Source organism: Microtus pennsylvanicus, chromosome 13 (assembly GCF_037038515.1).
Source record: "Microtus pennsylvanicus isolate mMicPen1 chromosome 13, mMicPen1.hap1, whole genome shotgun sequence".
Taxonomy (NCBI): Eukaryota; Metazoa; Chordata; class Mammalia; order Rodentia; family Cricetidae; genus Microtus; species Microtus pennsylvanicus.
In genome coordinates this window covers 5,454,191-5,477,824 of record NC_134591.1, presented here as the reverse complement: position 1 = coordinate 5,477,824, position 23,634 = coordinate 5,454,191, and the positions used below count along the sequence as shown (strand labels likewise).

Here is a 23,634-nt window from a genome sequence, read left to right as displayed (position 1 = left end):
GAGAGTTTTATGTTTTATATCTGCTTCTTGCTTGAGCAATGAAGTAACTTTCATGGGAGCTACTATGAGATAAATAATTTTTAGATGGCTGCTCTCTAAACAACTTAACTTAATGTAAGTGTTTATGATCAGTTCCTTTGGCCAAAAAGTCTTAAGAAGTCACCTTTGCTTCTATCCTACTCTGAAGTTTTCTGTTTCCATGACAATTCCCCAAGCCAGAGGGTCTGGCCATAGTGCAACTTGGCCTTCCTCTTGATCTTTAGGAAAAGCTGTAGTGATTCAGACATTTTTCTTAGTAAATGTTTGCCCTGGGCTGCTGTTCCCATTCTTTCTACTACTTTGCCCCTCATTGTCTAAATTCCCCTTTACTGTCTATTCTTTGTCTTCTGTTTCTGCAAAGAACCAATCAATTCTTAGTATGTTCTGAGAATGTGTTAGAAACAGAGGTAAATAAGTACAGAAACCATGGCAGGAGGATTCCTGCATCTGGCTTAGAAATTGTTATACTGCTAAGTGCCTACTGTGTGCCGCAATAAGTATAAAACCTTGTATAGTAGCTGTTGACATTAGTTCTCTTAACACTCTTAATGTATAGGCCATTTATCACTGTTTCTTATCAGAAAAAAAAACAGCCAATAAACTAATATAACTTTTCCTTTCCATGATGAGTCCTAAAGACCCTGGGTTATGGTGAAGGATCCATGACCTGGGGGATAAGATTAGTTCAATGATGGCTCACTGAAAAAGTGAGAGCATTCTCTGTCCTAGTTCTTGGGCATCTTCCTCACCTTGGAGTCAGCAGAATTCCTGATAGGGAAAGAATAATCTTGGTCCCATTCATATCTACCGCTGCTTGAACTAGGAAAAGAGAATGATTTCTCAGTGGTCACGGTTATGTTTACATGACATTGATGGGATGTCATCTTAGTTTCTTTCCTATTGCTCTTATAAAACATTGTGACCAGGGCAACATTTTTTAATAGCATTTAATTTGGGGCATAGAGTTGAAGATTAGAATCTATGGCCATTATGGCAGTAAGTTGGCAGACAGTCATGATACTGGAATAGCAGCTCACATCTTAAGGGGAAAACATAAGGAAAAGAGAGCTAACTGGTAATAGCACAAATCTTTTGAAACCTCACCTCCCAGTAAAACACCTCCGCTGACAAGGCCACATCTCTTAATCCTTTCCAAACTGATCTACCAAGTAAGGAAAAAGTATACAAGCATATGGGGGCCATTCTAATCAAACTATTTGTGACATTCTCTTCCAAGATACCAGTTCTAAACACTACTTGCATCCCACCACAAAGATTCTATTCATCTAAGAACTTTTTCACACTAGACTTTTTCTTTCATGTACCTTGTCTAAGGAAAGACTCTACAGACACTTGAATAGAAATTGCCACCACTGTTATGTGTGAAGTACTGAAGTGTAGAGTGGTATAGTAGCTATTTAAGGTGAGTCCCATGTACACTTCTAGCCCCTCATGTACCTTTTTTCTCCTGGAGAACATTGACTTTAGCTTATACATGCTGTAGAGTTACTAAAATTGGTACATTAAACTTTTGAGACACCCAGATAAGAAATAAAATTTCTTTCTTTTTACCCTGCAGCAATTTTAAGTTTTAGGAATATCCAATCTCTTGACACCAGAAACATCTATAATTTAATTTGTTCTTTCATTTACTCTTTATCCTACAAGTGTAACAGCTACAAATGTGTGACTAGCTCCTTCTCTGTGACACATTACCTTAAAACTTGGAAGAAAGACAAGGATTATTTGCTTGATGATCAACTTCTGAATCCTAGGTATGAGTTGTGTATGAAAAATGCTCAGATGCAGGATATGTGATATTTTTTTCATCAAGCAATTCACTGTATATTAATAGAAAATCCCAAAGTAAGATGCCATGGTGGCCCTTGTTATACTGGATCCCATTAGGTTGGTTATGCTAATTACCATCCTTTTTGAATGGTCAGTACCCATAATATGTTTTGTGACAATCTTACTTTACTGCTGAAAGTGATTATGTAGGTACTAAAATGCTACTATGTTTCAAAAATTGTTAGGCACTTGGATGATGTTCAAGAAGTTTGTTGAGTGTTGAAGCATTAAAGCCTAGTGACAAACCTCCTCCAAGAAGACCAAATATTCTAATCTTTTTCAAACAATTTACCAACTGCTGACCAAGTATTCAAACATATGAGCCTTATAACAAGTTATCAGGGGAAATATTTAGCACGATTAACTGAGGAAAATATGAAGAAATTTCATTTACTGTAAATCTCAAACAAGTATGACAAGAGATAGGGATAAAAGAACAGCTGGAATAATCGTTGAAAAACAACACACAATGTGGAAAACATGATGATGATGCTTAATGTGAGGTTTGTCAGCAATTCAGCTCCACTAGCACCTGGGCCAGGTAGCACAAAGCACATGAGATCTGAATGTGAGGGTCTTTGTGAAATGCTGTGGATTCCAGGTTGATGAATGTGGACCACATACCGTGAACAGATGCCATGAAATAGCTCCAGGGGTTTCAGCAAAGAGTAAGTTGACATATATGCCAGCACCTTTCTCATCCTACAAGCAGCCAACAGAAGGAATGGAGGAAGGATGGCTAAAAATACCAGCATCATAAAAAAAAGTGGTTGCTGACTCCCCTTAGTTATGGACCATGGTCAGGAATTGTAAGCTAGATTAAACCTTTGCCTACCAAAAGTTTGCTGTGTTTAATATTTTGTCCCAGAAACAGAAAGCCAGACCAGAAGAGTTTTGATGATAAAAGTTTCTGTCTTACCCAGTCCCACAGCCATTCAGTCCCAAAGAAGCACATAGAGGCCTAAATTAATTATAAACTGGTTGGCCTATTAGCTCAGGCTTTCTTGTTAACTAACTCTTACATCTTAAATTAATTCATATTTCTTGTCTATGTTAGCCGCATGGCTTGGTGCCTTTTATCAGTGAGGCATTCTCATCTTGCTTTCTCTGCATCTGAGTGATGACTGCAGACTGAGCGTTTCCTCTTCCCAGAATTCTCCTATTCTGATCTCCTTGCCTATACTTCCTGGCCAATCAGTGTTTTATTATACCTATGTAAATGTCAAATCTTTACAGGGTACAAGACCATTGTCCCACAGCACTTCCCTGCTTTTTCTTCTCTTAAAAACTGCATTATGAGTTTGTTTAAACTACTTCCTCACATTTAAACTTAAAATATTCCTTCCAAGTAAAGTCATAATTGAGGTTGGGCTTCCTTACATGAGTTTTCAGGACAAAGTCCAGTTCATAGTATCATCCTTGTACAATCCACTAAACCATTTCCTTGAAACAATATTAATCAAACAGTACTTAAAAAAAAAAAAAGGCCGGGCAGTGGTGGCGCACGCCTTTAATCCCAGCACTCGGGAGGCAGAGGCAGGCGGATCTCTGTGAGTTCGAGACCAGCCTTGTCTACAGAGCTAGTTCCAGGACAGGCTCCAAAGCCACAGAGAAACCCTGTCTCGGAAAACCAAAAAAAAAAAAAAAAAAAAACAGTACTTTTATTTTTTTTCCCAATGTGTGTCCCTGATCAATAAAACTAACAAGTAAAATTGAATTAAAATCTGTGTCAGTACACAGTGGTAAATAACTTGTCAAAATATTTTTTAAATTTAAAAAAATTTAAAAAAAATAAAAATAAAGAGAGAATATAAAATCCCAGAGATAACATTTAAGTCTGTAGTCATCTAAATGGTAATACATTCAGTATTGAAAAAGTCTCAAACAAGAGGGAACTTCGAGAAAATACATTGTTTTTAATGAGTTGTATTTGGCATGCTTGTGGATGGCCTCAAACATATGTACAGTTTCCCAATTGAAGAGGTAAAGAAAATTTGAAAAATACAGTGTAAAGTCAATGATCTAAACCTTGAAAGAAGAGACAAAAAGAAAAGCTCAAAGAATGAGGGTCAGAGGGGTGTCAGGTCTTTGTTTACTGGTCCAGAGCACTCCTGGCCATGCAGAGCTAATCTAACTTTTTCCATTATTTCCATAAAATTACTTAATTTACCCATGCAGAATTCTCCTTCACACACTCTGCCCTTCTGTGTAGGTTTTAATGCAGTTTATTTAGGAATCTAATGAGGGGAGGACAAGTCTGTTTCTCCTAGTGTGTATATAAAGTCCTGAAGAGTAGTGGATAGTCAATGGTGGGCATTATAATTACATGTTCATATGTGTGCAGATGGACTTGTCTCTGTATGCACACATACTCATGTGCTCATGCATATAAAGGCCACAAGTGAACCACAGATGTTCTTCAGGGTCTGTCACCTTGATTTATGGTCTCTCATTGTCCTAGAATCTAGAACTTGCCTTGCAGGCTAAACTTGCTGGCCAGTGAACCCCAAGAGTCTGCCTCTCTCTTTCTCCCAGTCCTGGGATCACAGTTCTATACCAACCACCATGCTGACTTTTTAAAAATATGTGTTTTAGAAATTAAACTCAGGTCTTTGTGCTCAATGCAAGCAATTTTCTGTCTCTGTCATATCCAAAGTCATGGGATATTCCATTCTTTTCTGTGACATGTGAGTTTTACAAAGTATTCATACCATGCTGGTGAATTTGAATCATTCTAAACAGTTTCTGACTGTGAAATGTTTCTGTATGGCAGGTATTATATATGTATCATTATGTAATCATTATGGCCATCCTGTGAGGTATTTAATATTATCCTCAGAATGTATGACAAATATCCTTGTTACTTTCTGTTGCTGTGATAAAACTATGACCAAGAACATCTTGGGGGAGGAAACAGTTTGTCTCAGCTTATAAGTTAGTCTATCATGAAGGGAAGACTGGGGAAGAACTCAAGGCCGGAATATGGAGGCGAGAACTGAAGCAAAGAAGACCAAAGGATACTGTTTACTGGCTTGCTTCCTCTGGTTTGCTCAGCCTTCTTCCTTATACAATCTAAGACTGTCTATGTGTGGTTCTGCTTAAAGTAAGCTAGATCTTTCTCTATTGTTAAATAATCAAGAGAACATCCCTAAAGAATGCCCAACAAATGATCTGATGGAGGAAATTTTAAAGTTTAAATTGAGGGTCCCTTTTCCCAGGTGACTCTAGTTTGTGGTAAGTTGACAAAACTACGAGGAAATAGAGGTTTGGAGAATGAAGCAACTCATGTAGCCAATGAGAAATGTATTGGTCAACTTTTCATAGTGCTGACAAAATACACAACAAAATAAAAGTATAGTTGGGGAGATTCATCCTGGCTGGAGGTTTGGTTTCATGGTTTCTAGATCTCGTTGTGACTGGGAATCAAAGAGAACAGTAGAATGGAGAGGAATGGGTCAAAGATAAAAAAAAATACCCTTCTAGGACATGTCTCAACCACATGTTCTACTTCCTCTACCTAGGTCCTCGCCTCCTCGCCAGCAGTTCCTCCAACCATGAACTCATGAATGAATGCATTTATCTGTTGACAAGAATGGGCCACTTATAAGCAATCTTTTTTTTTAAATCCCAGTTTGGAACCTGGGTTACTGTGGAATCAAGCTTGCAATACATAGGGCTTCTGGTAACATTCAAATCCAAAACATAAGAAGTAAGCCTCAATTTTGAATGCAGAATGGTCTTCCCTCAAAGATCAGCTTTGTTCTGCTACCTCTTAGTAAGTGCAACCACATAATGTATTTTTACTTACTTTCATTTTTTTTTTTTTTTTGGTTTTTCGAGACAGGGTTTCTCTGTGGTTTTGGAGCCTGTCCTGGAACTAGCTCTTGTAGACCAGGCTGGTCTCGAACTCACAAAGATCCGCCTGCCTCTGCCTCCCAAGTGCTGGGATTAAAGGTGTGCGTCACCACTGCCCGGCACTTACTTTCATTTTTTAAGTTTACATAGACTAAATTTTATTTCAAGCTTAAATCCCATATCTAAATGATATAAGCATACTACTAATTTTTTCTAATTTTGCTAAAAATTTCCACCTCCTCCCCTTCTCCCATTTCCCTCCCCTCTCCCACTCCCTCCCCCTCCCTCTCCAGTCCAAAGAGCAGTCAGGGTTCCCTGCCCTGTGGGAAGTCCAAAGTCCTCCCCGCTCCATCCAGGTCTAGTAAGGTGAGCATCCAAACAGACTAGGCTCCCACAAAGCCAGTACATGCAGTAGGATCAAAACCTAGTGTCATCGTCCTTGTCTTCTCAGTCAGCCCTTATTGACCAGCACGTTGAGTGTCCGGTTTGATCACATGCTCTATCAGTCCCAGTCCAGCTGGCCTTGGTGAGCTCCCATTAGATCAGCCCCACTGTCTCAGTGGTTGGGCACACCTCTCACGGTCCTGACTTCCATGCTCATGTTCTCCTTCCTTCTGCTCCTCATTTGGACCTTGGGAGCTCAGTCCACTGCTCCAATGTGGGTCTCTTTCTCTATCTCCATCCATCACCAGGTGAAGGTTTTATGGTGATATGGCTATAGAATAGGGCCATTTCAGGCTCCCTCTCCTCAGCTATCCAAGGAACTAGCTGGACATCTCCTTGGACCCCTGGGAACCCCTCTAGAGACAAGTCTCTTGTCAATCTTAAAATGGCTCCTGTAATTAAGATATATACTTTCCTGCTCCCATATCTACCCTTCCTCCATCCCAACCATCCCATTTCCCCAAGCTCTCCCCATCCTCCCCTTCTTGCTTTTCTCTCCCCATCTCCCTTTATCCCCACCCCCGAGCTCCCAATATTTGCCTGGCAATCTTGTCTACTTCCATTATCCAGGAGGATAACTATATGTAAGGCTGCCCACTTTCACTTACTTTCTCAAGGAAGTTGAAGGCTCTACTATTATTATCAGCAGCACCATCTAAATTGGAATGGCAGGATTGCTGACTTTTAGAAGCTGGTTTCTTTGTTTTCCCCCAAAAGAAATAGCAAGCCTATTTTCAGATGTTTAAGTCAAAATCCACTAAGAGATTGGAAAACATGGTTTGTCTCCAGCACACTGTCATAACATTTTATATTTTATTTATTAATTTCTCTTTGTTCTGGAGGATTTTGTGCATTTGTAAAAATGTCCGCCCCCAATTATTCCCTCTAAATCTTCTCAAGTACTACACAACATAGCCTCATCCCAATTTCATGTCCTCTTTTCTTCCCCTCTCTTTACCCCTCCCTCCCTTCGGCCTTCCCTTACTCCTTCCCTTTTCTTTTCCTTTTCCTCTTGATTAATATCCACACTAGAGAACTATAGGATCACTTACCTCTGCACTATCCCCATATATTCACCGGATAAAGTTATATCTTTGTATATTTCTTTTCCAGGTTTATTGAAAAGCCCAGTGAACAAGACAGCCTTGACACTGATTGCTGTGAGTTCCTGCATCTTGGCAATGGTGTGTGGCAACCAGATGTCCTGTCCACTTACTGTGAAGGTGACTTTGCATGTGCCTGAGCACTTCATTGCAGATGGTAAGAGTCCAACATTGAAAATGACCAATAACTTCCTATCACTCTATATCCCAGTGGTCAATATCACCATTCATGGCACAACCCCTGAATTCTTTAATTTACAGCACAGAAACAAGGGGTATCCCATGGTCTAGAAGAAGCACTTATTGAAATAAGTGCTTACTGAAATACCTGATTATTAGAATTAAATTAAAGTGTGTATGAGGTAAGGTTTATTAGCTAAAGGAAGATTCAAAAATATGAGTGAAGAAGGAATGGATTCCTTAAGAAAATCTTAAGAGTTTGATCAAACTTCTCAATCCTGTTTCAAATTTAAAATGCCCCCCAAAGGGTATTAGGTAATTAAAAGCTTATGACAAGGAAAACTGCATGAGTTTTACTAGAATTTTTTAGTGGTTTAGGGAATCCTCATATTTTGTTCTCTATAAAAAGTATCTTGCAAAATTATACCATTTATTCTTCACCCAATTAAACTGAATTAATGAGACACTGTAGTCACCATGGTCATTAGCAAAATGTGTCCAAGGAACTGATTAAGATGCTCAATGTCTATTGCTAAAGTGCCCTCGAAAGACATCCATGGAATTTGTTTCCTCCAGTGGGTTGTGCCGGCACCTACTCCCCAAACCTTTCTCCTCATCTTACTATTACAGCTATGCATGGTTACTTTAAAAAGATATTTGTGAGTATGCAACTAATTTTGCATTTTGGTCCTTAATATTTAAAACATGTTATTTGACATCTTCATACTCATTTACTCTGTATCCTGGTCACTCTCACTTCCCACCAGTGACAGCCCCTGTCCCCATACAAGTTCCTGCTGCACAATCACATCTGTTTGTTTTGTGACTGTAGAGTTCAGCCAAGGACATATTTTTGATCATGGGTTTGAAATTATCCACTGGAGCTTGGTGGACTCAACACTGTATAGACAACTAAAGACAAACTGAAGACATTGTTTCTCTTTGTCTAGAGTAATTTGTAGCTAATAATTATGCAGGACATGGAGTGCGCACAATGAACTCTCCTCCATCTCTAAGTCAACTTAATTCTTCATACTTTTACTATACATACAACTAAATTACTTTGAAGATAGTGTAAACTTGTCACGGTACACATTCTGAGCACCAGTTTTTTTTCTAATCTGTATACAAACCTCGTGTTTCATCCCTATTGAATCATATGTACTTATAAGACTCTGTGTGTGTGTGTGTGTGTGTGTGTGTGTGTCAGAGAGATAGGGGAGAGATGTGCAGGCAGATAGACAGGCAAAAGGAGATAAAAGAAACAGAATTCACAAGAAAATATAGGGAATTAAGTTCACGGAGTTCAGGGCTAGATGAATTACCAGAGTCCATGTTTGGCTACAAAATTAAGATGGAAGGATTGTAAGGACAAATATTAGCTGGATAAAGCTACAGTGAAAATTCATACTACTGTGAGTGGCCTTCCACTAGCTCCACACACTCACTGCTGCTCACCAGGCACCACTCGCTAGCTGCTGTATTTTAAGAGACAGAGATACCCGAGCTTTAGTTATTGATTTGCACATATGTCGAAATGTTGGTCATCAGAGACTAACTTGTACAAAGCTGGGGTAAAAAGTCCAGTGGCTAAGACCACGGAGATAAAAATGGTACAGACCTTAAATCAAATGTTTGTTACTTTTCCCTTCTTTGACTGGGCTTTTGTATGTACAATTGGGGTGATAGTTCCATTTGACTCATATGGATACTATGAGGGTGACACCTACTTCTTCTGGTGGTTGGCAAATTTTTACACAGCCTCTATCTGGAGAACAGGAAAATAAAATGATACCTTAAAATGATGTAGAAAATTTTGGTGGTCAAAATACAATACTGCCTCTATAGGCAGAAATTAAAGATAATTCGGAAACTGGTATGTATCTTCCTACCATATGGAAGTGACTTTCCCAATTCAAAAGAGGAACACGCCATGGTCATCCATCTTCTCAGGGTCCATGTAGTTCAAGTAGCACTTTAAGTCAAGAGGAAGACGTTGTGTCTGGTTTCCCAGTTTGACTTCAAGTCCTCGTATCTCTGCTTATGTTGCTCATATCCTTTCAACACTAGTCCAACACGGTCCTTACTATCCATGGCTGACAAAGAAGGAACAGAGACTCATTGATAAAGCCAGTCTTCTTTGGAGTAGAGAAGAGTCTAGAAAAGATCATTTGTTTGTGTAGTGGGGCAGGGTACTGCTCTAGCTCCTAGAGAAAGCAGGCTGTTACACAGCAGGAGGATGCGGTGACTCTGCATATTCTCATGAGCCACTGTCATCATTTTGCACTGACAGTCAGAAATGCACGATGATCTATCTTAACTATGTAAATACAGATAGAGGGTGTAAAGTTAAATAATAGTTTACCTATATTTATATAATTAGATTATATATAGTTTCCTTAAAATGACTGGGTATGTGGGGTAGAAACCACAATGAGGCCTGTCAGGAGAGCAGCTCGTGTTAGCTCTAAGAAACTCCAGTAGAAACCTGATCTCCTAAGGACCATATTGCTATGGCAGCTTTCATCCCTTTTCACTGTCCCCCTGGACTCCAAACTGCCAATGTGTTGGCCCTTTCTCTCTCAATCCACCGTATTCACTGAGCAGTCCACAGGATTGAAGTATTAGATGGGACTGACTAATGTGTCCCGTCTTCAGAAGAAAATGAATTCTGACCTTGTGTTTCTTTATAGTTATACTTGATGCTTTCTGCCCATTATGGGGAAAAGGTCAAAATGACATAGCACTTGTCCAGAGTCCAGCTAGCAAGAGCAATCGATACTGACACAGTTGCTGTCCAAGCCTTTGACAACTCTTACCCTTCCCCCCTCCTCCCGACTCTGTCTGGGCCACTAGTGGCTTTTGTTGGCTAAGCACACACTGAAGCAATGTATAAATCTGTATGTAGGCTTACCAAATTCAGCATTTTTCTCTAGCTGCTATCTATAAGTCATCTGTACATGTCTAATAACCCCTAGGAACTAGTTAATCAGACTCTGCAGGCAGACGCTGGTATTTATGAGGCCTTTGTGGTGTCTCAATGGAATTTTGAGAGATATGATATATGTTATTTTTCCATGATCATAACCAATGAATGCTTCAGGTAAACAACTTAAAAGATGAGAAATGTTTTGCGGCTCATAGTTTCAGAATTCCCATTCATGAACACCTGCCTCTATTTCTTCATGCCTCTGGCAAAGTTATAACATCATAGAAGAAAAGTGTGGTAGATCAAAAGTGCTCATCTTGGGTCAACTAGAGAGTAAACAGAGCAGAAGGGGTAATATGCATCCTTGGAAGGTGTACTCCCACCCAGTGACTTATTTCTTCCAACTGTACCTGATCTCCCAATAATGCCACTAAGATGTGTTGCAGTTATGGGTCATTTGATTCCAGGAGAATGTTCATTATCCACTCTCCGTTTTAATGATGGTATGCACCATTTGGGGACTATATATGCAACACATGAGTCTTTTGGTGAGACTTTCTTTCCAAACCATACTATATTCCAGTATCTCTGTAAGTCTGACTTTCTTTCCACGCAACACATGTAGCCACTCCTTGAGGCCTCCTGGAGTCTTCATAAAGCATGTTCGTTTCCTCTTCACTTATCAGTGTCCCGTAGGTGGGTCTGTCTGAGAGCATAACTAACTCCAGTAATTTTTCACAGCACTAAATACGATGTGAGTTTTCTGCCATTAAGTTGGATGATGTATTTTCACTAATAACAAAGAGTCTAAGCCTCATTAATACTGCTATGTACAATTGACAAATAGTTATCAGGTAATATTGAAATCCATCCCTAGAAATATCCCTTCTAAGACAGGCTATCTCCACTCAATATAGAAAGCCAATAAAAGAGACTTCATGTGAATGAATGATCTATTGAGATTAATTATGTGACATAGTTCCAGTTTAGCACAGGTTCCCTGACCTAGGATTTGCTGTGTATTATAAGGGAAGCTAAAATTATTGAATACATCTGTTGTATACCTTATTGTATACAACTTACTTACTTAGACGTCTTCATTTAACTCATGAACTAAAATTATGAGGCAGAATTTATCATATTCATTTAGCATACCTGGAAAAATAAAGGTTAAAGTGAAGAAAAACTATATAGAAGGAAAGAAAATATGAAAGCTTAATTCTGCTTTAACCACAGTTCCAGAAATGAATCTCAATAATGATTAATCTTGTTGAAAGGATAAGGTTTTGGAGACCTCGAAATGCTAAACTAGATTGTGGAATGTGGAGTCTTGCTTTGGAAATGTCTTCCTCTGCTGTTAACTGTATGACTTGGTGCCCACTTCCTAAACTTCTGAAGCTTTAGTTTCATTATCTATAAATTGAGAATAGTGGCTTACTTACCACATGGGATTACCATGCAGAATAAATGAAATAATTCTCATAAAGCTCTTAGCTGGGTACCTAAGACCTAATGGCTCAATAAGTCATATAAATGCTAATAGTTTTGACAATATTTTCTAATATTAGAAGGGGGTCATTGCAAGCTAGTGAGTCCCCATCTTCACAGAAAACCTGGGAGGACAGATGACCCCCATTCTGTGAAATCATGGATGTGAGGAGAAGGCATGAGTTGGGTAAAGCATATATTCAGTTTCATTGATAACTAACTATTTTGTTAGAATCTAAATTCTCAAACAGCTTCATTTTTAAGGCTTTTATAATATTTTTATTTCATCTTTAATATTCCATCCGCGATTGGCACCCATTCTTTGATGAGACTTAGAAATAATGTAAAACTCTGAAGAGTTGGCACTGCAGAGACAGAGTGTGTCTTGAATAGTTTTCTAACCAGTCATGAATTTGGCTCTTGTGCATATGCATGCCATGCAACACACGAATAGATACACACACACACATACAGAGAGAGAGAGAGAGACAGGCAGACAGACAGACTCTCACACACAGAGGGAGACAGGATATATACCAACAAAGATACATATATGTGTATGTATATATATATATATATATATATATATATATATATATATATATATATATACACACACACACATATATATGACTATTGTAGAAATATGCTTTCGTTAAAATGGTTATTTTTATTCAGGTAAATTTAAACTATTAAACTCATCTTGTTGATTGAAGTAAGAGGGTTGTCAAGTCTCCTCTGTTACTTATGAGTCATTTAAATTCTGATAGTTCTTTCTGAGCCTGGAAAATCAAGTATAAATGCCCTCATATCAGGAGGCCCTAGTTTATTAATATGCCATGCTGTGGATGTTTTGAACACACATTTGTTCACAGTGAATCCTGTCTGCAGTTATCTGCTTCCCACACCTCCTTCTTGTCTTTCAACCCAGGAGACTAAGCTAATACACGGCTTTGTACCTTTAATGAAGAATGAGGTTCAAAATTGGCTGCAGAGCTAGTTTGCAGTAATTTGAATACATGGGAGGAGTATTTTCAGGCCTTAGAAGGGAAAATTACACCATACTGAAAGTGACTGCTTAGCCCCAAGCTGCCAGGCAGTTTATTTCAGAGACTCGTTCTTCAGGCACCCTGCTCTTTGGACTCGTCCCAGGCTTTGTTTTAAAATGTTCAACGTTAATCGCAGGTGTTCAAAGAAACATCGTGGGGCGGGTTAATTGGTGGAGGTGCTGCACACTGTGGCCCTTGGTTTTTTTTTCTTCATTCTTAACTCATCGGTACACACTTAATGTTGTTAAGACAAGTGGACTGTCTTATTTCTGTCTGCTGCTCTCCAGAACCTGGCCTGTTCATTATTCTATGTGAGGAGCAGTCCTCCGCACTTCAATGATTTGCCCACCTCCCATTTCTAAGCCCGGATGATCTTTCTTCTTTCTCAATAACACCTTCACTACATACCCCCAAGATACTATTGCTGTCTTTGAGTAGTTCATTCACCTATGTTTTCCTTTTCAAAGGGCTTTGCAGTCTCTCTCGGAACAGCAGCTTGTATAGCACTGATATGGCTGCATTATTCTAACTTTTCTTCTACTGCATTAAAACAAGACTCCTCACTTCAAATTTTTGAAACTTAAAATGATTATATTTTAAGAAAAATCGCAAGAAGTTATGCTTTCCATAAAACCATTCAGTGGCTACCATTGTGCTTTGTTATCAAAACTGAGATGCTCTTCCGACCCTTAGATGCCAAAGTCTCGAATGCTTGTGGACGTCTACCCCAGGGGTTCCGCATGTGTTGCCCTGTCTACTTCTCCCATTTATCACATTTATTCAGCTGTGATTAATTTCTCTTCTCCGCCCAGTCTTCTAAAGATCCTTTGAGAAGTGCTCCCCTTCCACCCAACTGTTTTCCTTTATTAGAAGTATTCTATTTGTAATTGCACAACTATTTGATTAGTATCAGTCTGTTCTACTCGACTGCAGATTATATCAGATATTTGTTCTATACATTGTGGTTAGCACTTAGAACATTATCTAGAACAGTTTTCTCTTTCCCTGAAACATTTGCCTAGTGGGAAAAAAAAAATGAAGTGACTATAATGGATAGAGTTAAAATTTTTCTTGAGCGAGGGAGGCAGGGTATTCATGTCCCCAGTGTATTATAGTGCCTAATGGACACTCTGACATGGCAAATATATAATAAACAGTACCTTTTCAAAGAATGAGGCAAGTAACAGGTGGCGGGTAGATCCAGATGTCCTGAGAAGATACAACATCACGAATAATAGTGCCAGAACTCCAAAGCTGCCCCCTGTGGCTGACTTCCCTCCCCACAGTTTCTGTACTCGTCCCAAAGATAAGCAACTCCAATCAAATTCATACCCCAACGCTGACACAAAAATGAAACAAGCATTATCTCAGAGTCCAGAAAGAGGAGAAAATAAAAATTGAGCTGAGATTCAGAATGCCCATGGGGGAGGAGGCAATGAAATACCAATAAACCATATTAGTATGCTGAAACCAGGAAGAAGAAGTTGAACTCCAACCCAGACTTAATAACTGTACATGAGCAAGTGCAGGCAGAGGCAAGGATAGGTTCCAGTCAGAATTAAAATGAGATGTGTAATGAAACTGGTAATATAATTACAAACTGTGAAAGCTTTTTTCACTTCTCTCTTATTCTTATATTTAATGGGCAACTTGCTCAGCAATGGCTTGGCACCAATGCTAGGAACTGTGGCTGCCCCCTAAAGTAGACTCATTTCCCCCCAAACCTCTTCATTAAGAAAACCTAAATTCAAAAAAAAAATGCAGAAGGAAAAAATATGCTTCAAGCCATTTCTTCTTTAAATAGTAACCGATCCCCAGGTTAAATGCGACAAGGGGCCTGGGGAAGAACAAACCCAGGGAAACCTTTCTGAGCCGCTGCACGTGTGCAAGGCTTTAGAGCTATCACAACAGCCAGTGGGGTTGAGAGTTTTAATGGCACTCTATCTTAAGATATTAGCTTGGCTTCCAACCAGAATAAATTGCTACTAATTTTGTTCCTCACAAAGGGGGAAACTGTGTTTGACGTCCACAATTAGAGACTAATTTCTGTGTTTTGATAGCAGACTGAGTTCAAAACTCTGTTCCCAGGAAGTGGGGGACAGAGGCTGGTTACAAAGGATAGTAAAATTCAATTTTATCTCATTAGTCATTCTCTCCTGTTGTTTTAAATGTAAGGCTTCATTTCCTTTTAGACTGCAAGGACAGAGTGGAGGTTGGGAGTTCCCGTGAGATGGAGCAGAGTTCCTCTAGGTGGATATTGTACCATCGTAGCTAGAAGTTCACAGAGGATGTGAGTGGGGGCTGGATTAGAATGTAGACGTGGCGCAGCAAGTTCAAACAAGCTATGCAGCACACAAAGGTGATATCTAGACCCTTCTGCCTCCTTTCTCCGAGACCTCTGCTGTATGATACTACCACCGCAAGCTCCAGCTACCTCGTCTAAACACAATGCTAGGACCCTCAGCTGACAGAAGGCTTCCACCCTCCTATGGTTTTGAATCTCCCTGCCAACTTTACAAACGAATACAACAATGGCAGGGTTTCCCTCTTCTTGTTACTTGTTGATCCTTTTCCTATTTATAAAGACAACACAAGGCTTGAACTAGAGTTTGTGTGCATAGAGTTTCCTGCATAAAGCTAGTGAAGTAAAGGAACCGTGCTAGAGAGCTCACTTTCTCTCAACTAGAAAAAATAAACTAAGTACTTAAATTCTTGAACAGTACTTTTACTTTATTCTGACAGTTTAGTGCATAGTGCTTTTCATTTTCTTTCCTCTTTCCTTTCCTCTGCTTTCTACTAGTTGCCCTATGGTCAGCACATTTTTTGCATATCATCTTCTCTGGGACCTGCTCGTATTCTAGGGATGTAGAGATAGGTAAGATCAAACTTCTTGTATCTCCCAGTTTAGTGACAACTACAAGAGGAACTAAAATGTGGATGTCCTATAATGGTGTCTTACTGGATGCTGTGAGGAAGCAGATGAGGGATAACTAAAGACTGTAAGCTATGAATGATTGACGTTGCTGAAGAAAGGTGTTCAGAATATGTTGCCCAAGCTAGGTCCTCAAACTGAAGATGCTTCCCTAGTGGGTTGTAGTTGTTGGCACACTTCACAGTTAGAGAATAAGACACTATTCTCTGCATTTGTGTGAACCTTATGTGAAAATGTCCTCCTAATTGCAATAACAACAGCAACCAATAAACCGAATCATTAACAGAGCTGTTGTTGAGTGCCCTTTCCTGTGTGCAATGCTTTGCAAAGCATTTCCCCAATTAGTTAGATTACCTAATGAACTATGGCCACTCATTATAATGTAAGGACTGTGTGAACATGCATAGGTCATGTGAGAATAAGGATGTCATTTAACTCACTCAGTGTCACACATGCAGAAAGAATCATTCACATTAACATGGCTAGAATTTGCTTAAAAGATCACTCAATCACTCAACTAACCTCAAGTCTAGTCCTCCATTAGTATTTCATGAGTCTAGGTGAATCTCTACTTCTTTACACCTCGCTTTCTTTATTGTAAATATGCTACCTTTTGAACATTTTGAAAGTGGAAAAAATACTAGTGTTTGAAACCTGCAGGATATAACAACATATAGAATAATATAGAATAATCCAGGTAAGGAAAGACAGACACATATGTCCCCACTCATATAGAAGCTAGATTGTGTTGAATTCATGGTGGAAGAGAGTACAGTGCTGGGCTCTGGAGTGTGGAGAGGGGAGACAGAATAAAAAGAAAAGATTGTTCATTAGATATAAAAATGCCATTAAAGGGGAGGGTTATACACTGGTGTCGTATAACATACTGTGGTGACATGGTTATCAATAATTTATTCTATTTTCAGAAAGGAGAAGCTGTTAACTATTTGCAAATCAAAAGAAATGATCAACGTTTTTGGTGAGGGATATACTGAAATATCATCCCTGAGTTAATCAATACACAATACTTGCATGTGTTAAAGTATTGCGCTGTACCCCATAAATATGCACACTTCTCGGTCAACTTAAAAATATCCATTTATGCTGTGAGGAGTAAGATCTATTAGTAACTGTCAGTGTCTCTGGTCGTGTCTCTTCAAGCTGGTCCCAGCCAATCTGTGTAGTGAGACAGTCCCTGGGTGTAGATGCTGAGAGCAGAGGCAGCTGAGCAAACTTTCCACAGCCCACAAGTTGCCATTTGAAGAAAGCTTAGAAGGATCACTGCCAAGTTTCTCTGGGGAATGCAAACTCCCAAGGCTGTCTGGATGCAAAGGAAAGTGGTGGGAAGTGGCTGTGGTGGGGCAGCTATATCCCCATCTCTAACTCTCAGCTCCAGATGCCAAGGGATCTGCAGCATCTTCGGTGCCAGTGAGAGTATGAGAGGAAGAAGAATGCAGTTTTCCAGAAGGAAGATTATGAGATGAGAGGAATAATTACAACCGGCGCATCCCCCGCCCAGCACTCAATACCCAGCAAAGCCTTGCTATTTAGCTTTCTTCCTCAGCAGGCCCCTCTGGGAATCTAAAGCAAATATGTCTGCAGCTGTTCACCCTTGGTGTTCCCAGAAGCTGTTGGTAACTTCTGGAATCTCTGCTAATGCCCCAGGCATCATGAGCTGAACTTGTCTGTGTCATTGGCTACCTGTAATGTCCTGTTTTTGCCTTCCTTTGTTTCAATTTCTTCAGTGAATGCATACTTTCAGATGTGAAGCTGACATTTGCTGAACTCAGGATCAAGATTCAAATTCTGGAAGAAGCTTAATGTGCCAAGGACTAAAGATGGGTGGGTGATGCGGAGAGCATGAAATAGAGTAAAAATTCCATTCATAAGGTCCAAATCTATATTGTCCCACTTATTAGATATGTGTCTTGCATCTGGCACACACACACGCGTGCACACACATTCTCAATATGTATGAAATTGTTTCTGATGATGTTGCTTTGATGTCAGAGAGGTGACTGATTTGCACAAAGCCTCAAATTCCTAAGGTCAATGAACTAACTGAACACTGTGGGAAAAGGGCTTGAGCCTATAAACTTTTGAAGGAGCAGTTCTGTGAGGGTCGCTGCTGTTTTGCTGCATATGATTAGGTCTGAAAAAGGGCATCAGAGATGAGAATGATAGTGAGGGAGTCCTAAATAGCTAGAGCTGTAACGAGGAAACAGCCACTGGTTACACTTGGACGTCCAGAGGGACTAGAGTCACAGCTGATGAGCATTCTGGAATCCATGAGGGCCTGAACACCGATGTAAGAAACATATCAATGTAAGAAACCCAAATGAAGGCTGATGGTGGCACTGTGCTTATGTACCATGCATGGGTCTTTGGATTCCATCCCCCGCATCGTAAATGTTTATCCAAAGGAAGAGGAAGGCAGACGGAATACGTCCCTTTTGCGGGCTCTGAGGTGTGGTAGGCAAAAGTTAGAGCCCAAATGCCAGAGCCTGCAGATTCAAATCCTAACTCCAGCCTCATCCTCCGAAAAAAGAAGATTCAGATGCACCAGAATTTGGAGTGGCATTGTGGAGAACGGACGGCTACTAGCTGCCAGGGCCAGGCCTACATGTGGACGCCAGCTGTTATTGATTCCACCCATGCAGCATCTTCCTGATATGAGATCAAGAATCAGATCCAACCCCTTGACCACATTTGAAAGAAATGAGTGGAAGCATGACAAGGAAAAAATGTAAGCAGCTCTGAAGAACACACAGTAGTGGGACCTTTAAAGCCCTGTCTGCGTGAAAATTATTAGTAAAAGATGTCGCTGTACTATGTGAGCAAAATTAATTTGTCAGCTATCTGAAGGCTGCTCTGATGAATGCCGGAACAGTTGCAGTTTTATCTTACCACATTATGTGGGCCAAGGTGGAGGATGGAGAGAGGCCTCTGCGCCTACACGGGTGCTGGCCTGACTCAAGAATACGAAGTTTCCAGAGATGGGTATTTCCTGAGAAGACTTAAATGCAACACTAATGGGCTGGATGCTGGACTGGCATTAGAAAAATAAGCCTTAAAAGGAGGCCTAGGGACCTGATGTCATATTTGAAATATAGAATCAATTAAAAATGGTAACTTTTACCACCTTAAAAGGAAGCAGATGGGCACAGGGTGAGGGCACATGGAGGGCTTGGCGATTTCCTAGATTATAGACGATTATAACAGGAAGCTGTATTCAACTCTCATCTGTGATTATTCCCCACATAAGACTGCACACACTCCAGCTATATACGCCAGATGTTTTCTGAAGGCTTGGGTTCTCTTTTTATCTCTTGAAAATACTATTTCTTTCCTACATCAGTCTTCTAGCCCCTCCACTCCAGCCACACATCGTCTTCCACCTGCAGCTCATGTGTGACATCTAAGACAATGTTCTATGACTTTCCAGAGAAAGTGGGCATCCTTGCTCTCAACCCCCAATGCTTCCTATATATTTAAATTCCAAGGCTGGTGATGTTTTCTTATAGACTGTTATCATTCTCCAAATGTACTACCTTCCAGCAAGGATTCTTTTTTGCTCTTCTATAACCATCGTATTTTTTTCCAGTGTGCAGTTGATAATAATAACAGTTATATATTTAGATCCTTTTCCCATTCAAGATAATAAATAAAATCCAAAAGGTCTGAAATATTCAGTAGCACTACTGTGATTATAGTCACTATTCGAACTTCATTTTCAGACCCCAAATATTAATGAGCCAAGGAAACGTAAGCTTCACAGTTTCAAAGCTCTGAAAGGACAAGACAGAAGAGAGCTAATGATGTTCCCACTTAGGCTGTCCTGAGAAGCTTCTTAGACAACATAGAATGTGAAGAGAACACTGTGGCTTCTCCCTGAAAGAGCGTGTTCGAGGATGAGATGAGAATGGATTGAGCAAAGGAGAATTACCTTCAGCCTCTCTTCAATTGACCTGTTGCCTGCACCCTCAGGACCACATGGTTTCATCACGGCCCGTGCTTACCCCGTGTAGGCAGAAAGACACCATGTAGGCACAGGAACATACTAAGTTGTGCTTATTTCAGAGTCACTGAAAAGATGTTGTTTGGATTTGAAAATCTCTGCCCTCATTTTCAATCCCTAAATTTCTATTTCGCCCCCACAGAGAACCACTCACTACTAGGAATCTAAGTAAACTTCTTGATCTGTATTCATAATAAAAACTAATGGGTTATAGCTGAGTTCTTGGTGTTCCTGTGGGATTCCTATCCGTGAGAGTGAGGTGGTCACTGACACTGACTCTTTTGCGTATCCATTCTCCTCGTACTGGGTTACCTTGTCCAGCCTTGATGTGATGGTATGTATGTACCTGGTCTTAATGTGGTATATTATACATGTTTGGTTGCTGTCCCTGGGAGGCCTGCTCCCTCCTGAGGGGAGATAGTGGAGTGTGGATTCTGGAGCAGAGTGGAAATGGAGGGAAGACTGAGAGAAGGGAAGGAGGAAAAGCATGATCAGATGGTAATATATGAGAGAATAATAACAATAATTATAAGAAATAATAATAATATAGCTGGTAAAATTCATCTTGTGTTTCCAAAGTGTCAGACAGTATGGAAGACACTTTACCCCTAATACCTTATCTAATCGATCAGAACATGCTGACATGTTAAATATTCCATGTTCTCTATGTGTCATGAGGTAATAAAAATGGCCTTCTGAAGGCAGAACACATTCTGCCTTCATGATTCTTATTTTCTCAATGAGCAAAGATTGAAGCCGATTTTCAGAGTGGCAAAGTAAACAGTGCTGGCAGGTTAAGCAGATATGAATGGAATTAAACCAAGGAGGAAGAAGAGAGGTTGAGCTTGCTGTTTATCATGGGAAAGGTCACTGTGAAGAGGTGGCACTGAAACAGGTGCGAGGGGCTGAAAAGGGAAATGTGCACAGGCAGAGGAAACAGAGTGTCTCAAACTGTCTGAATGGCTGCAAGGATGGAATAGGGTCAACCTGGTTGGTGGAAATGCAATGAAATGGGTTATAGAGATGAGTAAGGAACAGACACTCTATTACAGAAGAGGCAACAAATGTTGCCTTTGTATGCCCAGGAGAACTGAGGCTGAGAGCAATGGGCATTTGCCATCTGGTCTGATTGTATGCATATACATAGCATTGCCCAGCTCCATTCTGTCAGCTAATGCTCATGTGAAGCTTAACCCTCCCACTCTGATGGTGTGCACCCATTTCCCCCACCACTTTTTAGTGCTTGGGACCATTCCCTGTATCTTCTGTCTTGCTGGAAGAGCTATAGTAATTCTCCAGTCATCCCTCAGTCGGAATCTCATAGACATGCTTCTGAATACCATATCTCAAACTCAGAGCAGATCAAACATGCATATAATATATACATACATACATATACATGCATGCATACATACATACATATCCACCCATATAATTCCCATGGCCAGTTCTCCTGTCCACCCTCCAGCTGACATTGGTATTTATTATGTACATTCCTGGAGAAAACCAATTACACTAAACAACACGACTATCAATAATTTCAAAGGTTGAATAAATTGGTCAGAATTTTAGATAGCATGTATCAAACACTCTTTAAAGGAATCCATCCCATCTCTAACATGTTCTGTTCCTGTCCTTCTGTGTCGCCACAGAGGATGCTACTTGGAAGTCTCAGTGCCCTTTCTCCTAGTGGAAATAATGGTCCTTTTTACCCTGGGAAGCTGTTTGTGAATATTTCTCAGAAGCGACTTTTAATTGTTCCATCTAAAAGGTATGCATCTTCTCTGCTCCCTCTGCCTCGTTGTGGAGCCTTGTGGATTGGACCCAGCTATTAGTAGCACTTACTAATTTCCTCTGAGTCTCACAGGCTGAAGTGCTAGGCTTGGAACAACTTTTAATTTTGTTTTTAATTAAATTTCAGTTGTTTCAAATCACTCACTTTTAGTGCCATTTCTTTGCGATCCTTAGAGACGGCAAGGGCTGTGCACTCTTGTTTGTGCACACACACACGAGCTGATGTGAATGCTAGACTAAAGATTGACTCCTGGCTGAGGTCCCCAGCAGGAACCGGCAGTTCTCGAAGCAGAAATGAGTCACAAAATGGGCTTTTGTTTGTGCTGTAATATCTTGAGCTAATACATTGCTTAAGCAGGAGGCTTGGTTATTGTATTTGTTTTTGCCAAACTATATTTGAAGAAGGTTACATTCTCTTTTATTTCATAAGATTATCAAATCTATGCAGGTAGTCATGGTCCTGAGAACACTAACATTTATTAAGTACTTATTGTGTGTCAGGTAGTGGTTAAGCACTTTACATATATTGCCTCATTTACATTAAATGTGAGTAATTTGAAACACAGAAATTTAATTTCCATATATTATATCCCACATTCCTATGAGATCATTATCCACATTTTTATAGCTGAATAACAAAAGCCCATTTAGCTGGAGAGTTATCATTTGGTCAGCTAGTGGTTGTTTAGTCGGAGACTTACCGTTTGGTCAGCTAGTGGCCGTTTAGCTGGAGACTTACCATTTGGTCAGCTAGTGCCATAATATGCATACTGACTGTCTCATTCCATATCTCTGCTTTTTTTCATTCCTGCCCTGAATTTTTTCTTCTCCCTCTAAAAACACAGTAGGGCTTTATCATCTAAATGAATTTAACAGTGGGAAAGAGAACGCATCCATTGGTTTTCCATAAAAAAATGAGACTGACTGAACTTCATTCGTTCTTTCATGTGGCCTCCATCATGCCCATTGCTGTTGGGTAGATTGTGTTATGTACCATAGGGTTTGATATGGAAACAGAAATCGAGGCCTGTCTACTGAACCAGGTATTCCTTAAGACTCTTAACACCCAGAATAGGCAATTAAACTCGAAAGAATAAAAGCATAACTATATACAAATGTCGTGGAACTCTCCTAGTTTAGCTAAAACCATTTGATACACTATTAACTGGATGAGAACACATGAGTCCACTTTCTATTTCTGAAGCCTTGCTTACCTTGTGTTCTTGGCAGAGGACAGGAATTCTCTAAGATTATGACCTGCTCTCTTCATTTTCTACTACTAAACATGAACACATATATTGACACATACACACTTACATATAGACACATATACGCATACACAGGTATATACTTACATAATTACACATATATACATTGCACACACACACACATTTTGCTTGATACACACCACAGCTTCTTTCCTCCTCCAGAACCCTTGTTCATAGTTGTGCTGGTGGAATACAGATATGCCAGACCTCTAAATGACTACAGAACCTTGGGTAGTTCTTTCTGGAGGGCAAAGTTTGGTATTGTGTACTAAGGTACAAGAATGCAGGATGGGAACTATGCAGTTTGCCTCTTTCACCTCCATTTGATGACATTTAAGACAGTGATTTTCAGAGTAAGCTGAAAGTGCAATTTGCCATTCAAACATTCATACAGAATGTTTTACTGATTGCTGGTCAAGTTAATAAACAAGATAAAAGATGTCCATTCAGCATGTGTTGGTTCTGGTTTTCCTTCAGAAAGATGATTCTGTTCTTATAGAAGAAGCCCCAGCAGGCCTACATCTTGTCTCATGGGGCAGGCTCAGTGAGTATGTGCTGAATTCAGATTCTCTGGAAATAAACTACAGTAAATAGAAAGATGCTTATGTCGGGCCATCAGGGAAAGGACAAGGTTTATTAAATGATATGTCTTCTTGCTGGGACAAAGCAATTTAAGGAAAGGAA

General features: G+C 39.9%; 1 protein-coding gene across 5 annotated transcripts in view; it reads left to right on the top strand.

The window, feature by feature from the left end:
• Astn2 (astrotactin 2) overlaps window positions 1-23,634 on the top strand; it is a 997,088-nt gene that overhangs the window by 396,403 nt on the left and 577,051 nt on the right. For all 5 annotated transcript variants that reach the window (XM_075947014.1, XM_075947013.1, XM_075947012.1 and 2 more), the window contains one exon: window positions 7,303-7,449. In XM_075947014.1, coding sequence (XP_075803129.1) covers window positions 7,303-7,449 — 147 coding nt within the window. The remainder of the gene's footprint in view (window positions 1-7,302; window positions 7,450-23,634) is intronic.